At 55.4% G+C, this 10,045-nt stretch overlaps 1 protein-coding gene across 1 annotated transcript in view; it reads left to right on the forward strand.

Moving 5' to 3' along the window:
- Positions 1-6: 6 nt before the first annotated feature.
- Positions 7-10,045, forward strand: part of CPT1A (carnitine palmitoyltransferase 1A) — a 28,624-nt gene continuing 18,585 nt past the window's right edge. The window contains exons 1-7 of the mRNA XM_081797652.1: positions 7-28; positions 1,536-1,637; positions 3,779-3,916; positions 4,265-4,342; positions 5,049-5,156; positions 5,892-5,979; positions 8,734-8,929. Coding sequence (XP_081653778.1) covers positions 26-28; positions 1,536-1,637; positions 3,779-3,916; positions 4,265-4,342; positions 5,049-5,156; positions 5,892-5,979; positions 8,734-8,929 — 713 coding nt within the window. The 5' untranslated portion in view covers positions 7-25. The remainder of the gene's footprint in view (positions 29-1,535; positions 1,638-3,778; positions 3,917-4,264; positions 4,343-5,048; positions 5,157-5,891; positions 5,980-8,733; positions 8,930-10,045) is intronic.

Below are 10,045 nucleotides of genomic sequence, written 5' to 3' on the forward strand. Positions count from 1 at the left end.
GATGAGCCGCGCCACCAAGATCTGGATGGTAATGACCCCCACTTCACTCTTGGTGCCGAACTGGTGCGGATTTTTTTCTAACCGCTTTATTTTGGGGTACGCTTGACATGCAGCAGGCCTCCTGGCTGTTTAGCGGTGTGCATGTGGAGGTAAGGATGCACCTGTGAAACCATGGTCATTACCGGTGCCACCAGCTTAGCTCCCCGCCCCCCAGAGCGTCCTCATGTCCCACCCCGCTTTTCCTTTGTGGTAAGAGCACGTGAGATCTGCCCCGGGCGGCCGCTGCCTCCCTCGCCACGGTATTCCTCCTTCCGTGTCTGGCTCATCTCACTTTCACAGGGTCTCACGTGAGTGACTCTTACTTTGAAAGGGGGATCCTCGGGGACCTTTCCCATTCCACACGTGGTTGGTTGACCTGGGAGCTGCAGGGGGTTGATTCACCGTGACTCCTAAGTGTGGGCTGAAGGGTATTTTCCTTTAATGATGTTGGAGAGTTCTGAACATGGTATATTAGAGTCTGCTGGGTTTGCCATCCAGGTCCTCCTTCAAGGAAAACTGACGCCCGTCCACTTTGTAGCTTTTCTGACTAACTCGAAGGCGGGCGCTCGGTGGTTTCCCTCGCCGACTGGTCCGACCAGGTCTCCCCGGTTCGCCCTGTGCTTCAGGCCGTTCTGCTAGCTCTCCTCGGCTGCAGCCTGAGTGTCCCTTGGTTGCCCCGTGTGTGGACGCTTGTCCCAGTGTCCCCCCTGACCGCTCCACCTACGAGCTGACCACCACCTCCCGGGGGCTGCTCGTGAGAGGCACCCCCACGCCCACGGGCCTCACTCCCCCCAGACCGACTTCCTGCGCTCACCTGGCTGTAAGATGGCTCATTTCCAGAGAAGCAGAATCTGGCCCCCAGCAGAGAGTCCGAGGGGGCGCCTGCCCTGTACGGAATAAGCTAAACGGTGTTCCCTAGGATAGCATATTCCTGGCTGCCGTCCGGCTGAGTCCCAGCTGCCCTACGTGAGCCCGAGGAACTCCTCGGAGGTCTGGTCAGCATGAGATGGCCCACTGTTAACACCAACTTTGATCCTTCCAGATGAAAGCAAGGGCTGAGAGGAGGCAAATGTGTGCTCTCCGCTAGGCGTGAGGGGCCACGGTGCTGCTGCGTCCTGGGGTTGGCTCCAGGTCCAGGCTTCTCCGTTCGGCCCCTGCCCTCCCCCTTGCCAGGGCTTGGAGCCCGTCCCAAAGCCCAGAGCCTTGCAGAGGTAGCCGACTGGATCTTGGCCCCGTGCAGATGTGCAGGCAGCCGGCAACCTCAGGTGCCCAGCTTGGCCGGGGCATCTCGAAGCATCCGTCAGACTTGGGCTGGTTTTTGGTTGGGGTCACCCGTTTGTTGGCAAAGGCCTGTGAGGTATCGGGGCGGAAAACAGACCGGAGACGATGCGAAGCCCAGAAAATCAGTGAAGAGTCGGCAGGTCGAGAACTGGCTTCATATCTTTAACATGGTCTCACGTTTTAAACCGCACCTTTTTTTTTTTTTTTTTTTAAAGAGTGTGGTCAAGATCTTTTCGGGCCGAAAACCCATGTTGTACAGCTTCCAGACGTCGCTGCCACGCCTGCCGGTCCCGGCCGTCAGGGACACTGTGAACAGGGTAGGTGTGGCCTCGAGCTCCCTGGGACACCCCCTCCGAGCTGCTGGGCGTCCGGGGGTGAAGGCTGTCGGTTGGCCGGATTAGGTCTCCGCCGTGTGCTCGTCCGGCTGTTGTCAGAGGCCTCTTCCTTTCTAACATCAGCATGCCTGAGGTGTGTTTTTCAAAGCATCACGTTTGATAGACAGCTTTGCAATTTTTTTTTAAACAGCTTTGTTGTGATTTAATTCACATACCGTACGGTTCCCCCGAAGCGTCCAATTCAACGGTCTTCGGTACGTTACATGACTAGTTGTTTTAAGATGTGGTGTATACGTATATAACATGAAAATGACCGCTTTAACCACTTTAAGCCATGCAGTTGTGTGGCACTGAGTATGGTCCCATTGAGCGGCCTCCGCCACGGTCTAGCTCCAGAACTTCCCGTCACCCAAACCCCACACCCGTCTGCTGGCTGTAAGCCTGGATCCGGGGCCCTGGGGCCTGGTGGGGCCGGCCTCTGCTTCACCTGTGGAGGAACAGCTGGGCTGGATCCCACAGGCATTCCCACCGAAGCCAACGAGGGCTGCGGTTTCTGCCTGTCCCGTGGACCCATTCTAGAACCTTGGCTTTTGAATCCCAGCCTGGTTAGTTCGTCCCTCTTGGCCTTTTCAAGTTCCCTCTCATCTCTGCTCTCTCGAGCCCTCCCTCACCTGCGGCGCGGCAGACAGGGGCCCCGCCCTGCGGGAGGGCGGCCAAGCCACCTGCAGCTCTGGGTCCGTGAGTGGGGTGCCCGACTCGAGCTGCTTCAGAGTGGTAACGCTCCACTCACGCGTGCCTCACTTTGAGTAAACTTGAAAACTTGAACAGCTGCTCAGTTTCTGGAGTGGCACCCTCCCTGTAAACATTCAAGGAGGGGTCCTAGAGATCTCCCTGGGGCCCCAAAGCTGTTTTCACGGCAGACAGAACTTGGCGGATGGACACGTTTCCTGATAAACCGAGGGCCTTACTTTCTAGAAGTTTGCTCGTGTATATGGCAACAGCTGCTGCTGATGGTCTCGAAACCCCATCACATCTGTGACCTGCCACCTGGGTGCTCTCACTCCAGGGTGGGGCTGCTCAAAGTCAGGGGGCCCCACAACCCTGTACCTGGAGACCTGGCCTTGACCCCGAGCTTGGCCTTCCCCGTCCCATCGTTCTGGCTCCTCCTTCCTGCTTCCCAGTGTCCTGGGCTCGTCCCCGGCATGCTCCCTGCACTGTCCTGAGTCACTGTCGAGTGGGTGGGAATAAGGCTTTCATTAAGGGCCGAATGATGGACAAAGACTAGTGAGATGTCCTTGTCGGCCGAACCATGATCTTGTCGCTCCGGAAGTCGCTCTGGTGATCTTGTAGTGATGCTTGTTTGGAGAACTAGAAGGCCAGTAAAGGGCCAGTAAAAGGCCGGTTACGTCGCTGACGTAAAGCCATCTGGCTAACTCGTGTGAGGACCCGCAAAACCAACTTGGGGGGTTGGTTTTTTTTAAGATTTTATTTTTATTTGTTTTTTTTAGATTTATTTATTTATTTATTTATTTATTTATTTATTAGAGAGCGAGCGCGAGAGAGTAACAGCATGAGAGAGGCGAGGGTCAGAGGGAGAAGCAGGCTCCCCGCTGAGCCGGGAGCCCGATGTGGGACTCGATCCCAGGACCCTGGGATCATGACCTGAGCTGAAGGCAGTCGCTTAACCAACTGAGCCACCCAGGCGCCCAAGATTTTATTTTTAAGGGGAGGCTGGGTGGCTCAGTGAGTTAAGCGACCGGCTCTTGGTTTCGGCTCAGGGTTGTGAGATCGAGCCCCGCATCATGCTCTCTGCTGAGTGTAGAGGCTGCTTGGGATTCTCTCTCTCCCTCGCCGCCCCCCCCCACTTGTTCGCCCTCTCTCGCTAAAATAAATAACCTTTAAAAAAAAAAAAGATTTTATTTTTAAGTAATCTCCTTGCCCAACGTGGGGCTTGAACTCTTGACCTCAAGATCAAGAGTTGCACGCTCCTCGGACTGAGCCGGCCAGGCATCCCTACTTGGGGAAGATTTTTAAATCTTTTAAATAGGTTTATATTTTTTCTAAGGCGCAGATAAGGGGCCTGTGTGTTTTAACTTGGCGTGTGTGCTTTGTGTTAACCCTAGTATCTAGAATCGGTGAAGCCTCTAATGAAGGAATCCGACTTTAAACGGATGACGGTTCTGGCAGAAGACTTTGCGGTCAGCCTTGGACCCAAATTGCAGTGGTATCTGAAGTTAAAATCCTGGTGGGCTACTAACTACGTAAGTATACATACTCGCCATCTGTCTTGGCGGAAATGCATTCAGGTGCACATGCTAGTCCGTGCCACCAACCAGCCGGGCCTCCCCGTGTGTGGTGGGCGAGAGGAGCCACTTGGGTGATACGAGGCGGGGTGTGACAGAGGAGGTATTCGGTGTGACCAGACGGAACAGGAAGATGGGGCTGGAAGTGGGCGTGGTTGCGGGGCGGGCAGGTGTGTTGTGTTTAAATCAGGAGCCGGCCGCACGGGTGTGTTGAACTCACACTAGCGCTTAGGCTCCCACACGCCCCGCCAGCCCGTGTGGCTCCCGCTAAGCTCGCCAGTGCTCTGTCCTGTTGGCACCCCGCAGGTGAGCGACTGGTGGGAGGAGTACATCTACCTGCGAGGACGAGGGCCGCTGATGGTGAACAGCAACTACTATGCCATGGTGAGTGCCCTGGGCGGGCTCAATGGGCATCCCCACGGGCCCGCCGGCCGCCCGGGAAGCTCCTGCCCCTGCTCCCGCTCACCCAGGCGTCCTGCCGGGGCCCAGGACCTGCTTGCCGGGCCTGAAAGCTGCGTGGCTGTCCTTTCGTGTTTGCCGCGAGCCGCTCGGAGAAATACCCTCGAGGCCGTGAGTGGCCCCTCGCTGCAGGGCCCCTCTCCCTGTTGTCGCAGCTGGGCACTGTGTTGTGATGCACGGCGGCATGCGGGCCCGTGTCCCCGCCACCCCCAGAGCTTGGCGACAGGCGGCCGCGTCTCCCCGGGCCCAGGGGCGCAGCGTTCTTCTCCGCTGCCCTAGGACTCCGGGTGGTTCTTGTCTTCCGAGGCATCGATGGCCTGGGAGGGCACTTCCCGTCGTTTTGTTAGCAACCCCACCGTTTGGGTTCTGGTAACTGGTATTTAATAGCTTTAATAACTGGCCAGCCTCGTTCTTTGTCCGTTTTCTTTCTGTTCTTCACTTTTATTTTCTTGTAAAACACAAAGCTGCCCAAGTGTAGGAAATGCAGTCTTAATTTCTTTTCTATTAGAGCAGGTGTGATTTAACACAGATGGAAATATTTTAACAGTGTGGAAATGCCCTCCTGTGTATTTCAGTTAGCGTGGCTTTTCCCATGGACGTTCTCTCTGCCGACATGTGTTTACCTTTTCAGGACTTGCTGTACGTCCTACCGACTCAGATCCAGGCAGCGAGAGCGGGCAACGCTATCCACGCCATCCTGCTCTATAGGCGAAGGCTGGACCGGGAGGAGATCAAGCCGGTATGCAAACACACCGCTCTGTAAACAGTTCTCTTTAAACGGCTTCGTTGACTTAGTGCACATGCCTGAGGCACAGTTTGATAGGTCCTGTGATGTTTATATAACGAACCCCTGAAACCATCACTGCAGTCCAGGGAGTGAACACATCCGTCACCCCCAAAAGTTCGCTTGTGCCTTCTGTCCCTCTGGATCACTTGTACTTTCCAAAGCTTTGTGCAAATGCAATCATACAGTAGGTTCTCTCTCTCTCTCTCTGGTCTAGCTTCTTTCACTCTGCGTAATTACTTTGAGATTTCATTCTCCCTGTGTATTCTAAGTGGATCTACATCTCTTGTACTTCATCCCGTAATCCCTGCCGGAAGAAGCTCTTGTTTACTTTTGAAGGAAAACAATTGAGCTGGTAAATTATTCAAGAAGAACAACACATTTCTTTCTTAGATATCCCTTTGGTTGAAGTGTCAGTTTGTAAACGGTCTGTGGTGTAAATGTCAGTTGAGAAATGATCGAGGAGAAGGCGTTACTTGGGCAGGAAGGGTGCGGGGCGCTGAGCCCAGGGCCGGCTCAGCGAGTCTTGCCGTGAAGGTCGGCGGCCCAGGGAAGAGCTGCTCTCCGCAGTTTGGAAAAGATAAAGTCAAGCACTGTGTGCACAGAAAACAAATCCAGTGTTTCATTTGCTCCTTACCCCTTCCCCACCCCCCCGAGGAATTTTTTGTTTGAAACGTATTTTTGTTGCAGATTTTTCTGTTGGGATCCACAGTTCCGCTCTGCTCTGCTCAGTGGGAGCGAATGTTTAATACTTCGCGGATCCCGGGAGAGGAGACGGGTGAGTGGGGCTCCTTCGGGAAGCATTTTTGCTCCTTACGTGCCGCGGACGGAGGTGGTGGACGGACAGCACACGGATTTATGCTGACCCCTCCTGAGAGAGTGAGATTTTAGGTTCAGGAACATTCCTTCTGTTGAATTTCCTCGGTCTTTCTTAGGGCATGTGACTTATCTTTAGACTTCAGTTTCTCTTTGGTCGAAGGCTGTCTCCCAGGGTGTTCTTCCCAGGTCTGGTTAGGAATATTCCTTTTCTTCTTCTGGCTCCCTCGGGAGTTTTGCTCTGGCTCACATGCAGGGTTCCTGTGTAATGCATGCTGGCTTGTGCTCAGGAGGCTGGGCTTGTGATCTAGCAGCTCACTAGGAGCAGCCTGACCTGGGACAGCTGATCCCCATCCCCGACCCTCGCAGAATGCCGGGCAGCCACGTAATCGGAGCCAGGACACCCTCGAGAATGAAAGGGAGATCACATGTCGTCACCTGGACTGTCCCAGACCAGCCAGGGCTCAGGCTGGGCCACCTGTGAGCCTCTGGATGGCCGTGTAGGTAGCAAATACTGGCCACTTGTGACAAACTGGACCCCATCTGAGACCTCACGGTGGGCTGTTAAAATGAACCCACTGCTGCTTTGTTTGTTTGTTTTAACCCACTGCTGCTTTCGAAGCTGGCAGAGTCCCAAGCTGATCTGGCTTTCGGGGGGTGTTGTTATAGCCAGGTACCTCTAGACGACGAGCCCCGGGCAGGAACTTGTCCTGTGGTGGTAGGCATGGGGGTCCTTGAACATAAAAGCTGGCCTCTGGGTGGGCTTCCGTAAGCGGATTCAGCCTTTTTCGGTTCCGGGACCCAGAGGCTTTCTGAAGACTCCAGCAATGCACTCAGTACTTTCACCGTGTGGGGTGTTTCTGGCTCGAAAGCCAACCTTTGTCTCTCTCACACTCTGGAGTCCAGTGATCTGTGGCCAGATTTTTGTGAAAAGTGGATGAGTTGGCAAAAAGCAGTGTTGGGACAGTAATAGCATTCTTAAAATTTTTTATTTTGTAAAAGACTTGTTTATTTATTTATTTGAGAGAGAGAGAGCGAGCAGGGTGGGAGGAGCAGAGGGGGTGAGAGAAAATCTAAAGCAGACTCCCCACTGAGCATGGAGCCCGACACGGGGCTCAACCCTGAGGTCATGACCTGAGCCGAAACCAAGAGTCAGATGCTCAAATGGTTGAGCCACCCAGGTGCCCCAGTGACAGCGCTTTTAAAAGTGATTTTAATAAAGTGTCATACAGTTGTTCCTCTTATCTGTGGTTTTGCGTTCCGTGGTCTCAGTTACCCACAACCAGCCACGGTGTGGAAGCTGATGATCCCCCGTAACATCAGCCTAACTCTGTGTCACGCCTACATGACTCATCTCACATCATCACGAAAAGAAGGGCCAGGATGAGGTATTTTGAGAGAGAGAGACCACATCCACATAACCTTTATTAGCACACGTTATTATAATTGTTCTATTTAATTTTTATTGTTATTCTACTGTACCTAGTTTATAAATCAGACTGTCCCGTACGTGCTGGATGGTGTCTGCGGCAGGACAAAGAATCCAGAGGTGGGAGGTTAGGGGAGGCTGAGAACGTACCCCCCGGCCCTCCAGTAGGTACATAGACTGGAAAAAACAAAACATGAGTGTGTCTGGGGTTTGATATGCTCCACGGCCTCAGGCATCCGTGGGGGTTTCGGAACACGTCCCCCTGGGATTGGGGTGTTGCTATACTTTCTCTGCCAGGGTCTTGTGCATCGTCTGTTAGAGTTATTCCTAACTCCTTTATTGTTTTTGTTGTTTTAAGTGTATTTTTGAGTTGTTGGCTACTGACTGTATTAGTTTCTAGGGCCATTGTAACAAAACACCACAGCCTGCATGGCTGAAACAGACACTCACTGTCCCCAGTCCTGGAGGCCGAAGCCCGAGATGCAGGCGCGGGCAGGGCGGGGTCCCCGTGAGGCCTCTCTCCTCGTGTGTGGACGGCCGTGCTCTCCCTGGGTCCTCACGGGGTCGTCCCTCCATGTGTGTCTGTGTCCTCATCTTTTCCTATAAGTACCCCTGTCATGTGGGGTTAAGGTCCATCTTAATCACCGTGTGTTAACATAATTACCTCTTTAAAGGCCCTGCCTCCAAGTACAGTCACATCTGAGGGTAGGTCCTCAGCATGTGAGTGGGAGGGGCTCAGTTCGGCCCAGAACTCAAGGGGAGAGGAATGCAAATGATTTTAGACCGTGAGTGTCTCCCCAGCTGTGTTCTCAGTAATGTAAAACAGCTGGTGGTTGGTGGGGTCGGTTGGGTTTTCTGGGGTTAATCGTGGCTGTGAGAGGCCCGTGTTCCGATCCCGGTATCGTGTTGGTTCTTTCTTCGTGTACTGTGCTGGCCAGGACCTGGTGTAATGTGGAACAGAAGTGGTCGTAGTGCGCATCTTCTTATTTCTGACTTTGAAGTGAAGGCTTGAAGGGTGTGTTTGCTTAGTTTTCTGGTAGAAACCCTCAAGCGGGCCTAAGTCCTTGGCCCAAGAGGATACGTCCAGTGAGTGGCTGAGCGGAGCTGAGACAAGTCAAACCTCTCAACTCTGATCTGTACCGAGTCGTCTACAGACTCCTGAGAGGTGGACGGACGAGCTGCGTGGAGGGCCGCGGGGGGAGGGGCCGGGAGCGCTGGACGGTTGGGCCGGGGGACGTTCCCAGCCTCTGCTCACCTCCCGCCTCCGGATTCTTTGTCCTGCCGCAGACACCATCCAGCACATACGGGACAGCAAGCACATCGTCGTGTTCCACGAGGGGCGCTACTTCAAGGTCTGGCTCTACCATGATGGCAGGCTGCTGACGCCCCGGGAGATTGAGCAGCAGATGCAGAGGATTCTGGACGACCCGTCGGAGCCTCAGCCAGGGGAGGCCAAGCTGGCGGCCCTCACCGCGGGAGAAAGGTGTGCGGCTCCCTGGTGACAGGGGTCGTGCCCCGGGGGCTCTGGGGGCCTCGCGGTTCTCTTCCCTACCTGGGGACTCAGCTGGAGGAGGGGTGCTGGGGGCAGGGCTGGAGCCTGGGGTCTGAGCCCCGCCCCCGCCGGTGGCCCACCTCGGCCGTGTGCGAGGCGCCGGGGTCTGCTGGGTACCAGAGTTCGTGGCAGACGGCAGTTAGGCTCTGTCGCAGGGCTGTGGGCCCATTTAATTTAGAACACAGAACAAGTCGAAGCCAAGGCCTCTGTGTCGGGGGTGAATTTCCTGCCACGTTTAGAGATCATTCAGAGGCTTTTGTTTCACTGAGGGGTTAGCTTGTAAGGTCAGAGCTGGTTTCTCCACCTTGGCTCTGTGTGCACGGGGCCACGTGAACCTTTGCTCTGGCAGGGTGCTGTCCGGGGCCGGGACGATGCTGAGCAGCACCCCTGGCCGCCATTGACAGCCACCCCGTTGTGACCAACAGAACTGCTCAGACGTTGCCCGCTGTCGCTGGGGGGCAGTATCGTCCCCGTTCGGCGCCCGAGTTACCGCAGTGTGGCGTCTGTTAGGGCAGCCTAGGAGCAAGGTGGCGAGGGCCCACAGAGGGTGGCAGGGGCGTCCGGGGGGCGGACCGCACGCTCCGGGCTGGGAACGGCAGAGTGGGTCCCATGGGCCCGACTACACTGGGGCTTGATTCGGGCATTAAAGGGGCGACCCGAAGGCCCCGAGCAGATTTACGAGATGATTCTGCTCTGGCGGCTCCTCAACGGGCAGTGTGAGCTGGAGGGGAGGCTCGGTCCCAGAAGCCCAGGAGTACTGGGCCATCGCCGGGGCTTCACCGGGGCTGGAAGGAACCACGGAGGGCAGTGCGTCCCGGGGAACGAGCTCCCTCCCCGTGTGCTTGTGAGCGTCAGTGGTGGGTGGGCCCAAAGTGCTGGAGAGGAGTGGACTTGTCTGGGACCACCTGCCCCACAGGGCTCTGGGCACCTGGCTCTGATGCTCCCCCGTCTCACCGCCTGGAGCCCTTCTCTTAGATGCCGAGTGTATACGTGGGCATCTCACCACCCCCCGAGCCCTTCTCATAGACGCCAGGTGTGTACATGGGC

Source organism: Leptonychotes weddellii, chromosome 11 (genome assembly GCF_054177405.1).
Source record: "Leptonychotes weddellii isolate Sample4059 chromosome 11, ASM5417740v2, whole genome shotgun sequence".
Lineage (NCBI taxonomy): Eukaryota > Metazoa > Chordata > Mammalia > Carnivora > Phocidae > Leptonychotes > Leptonychotes weddellii.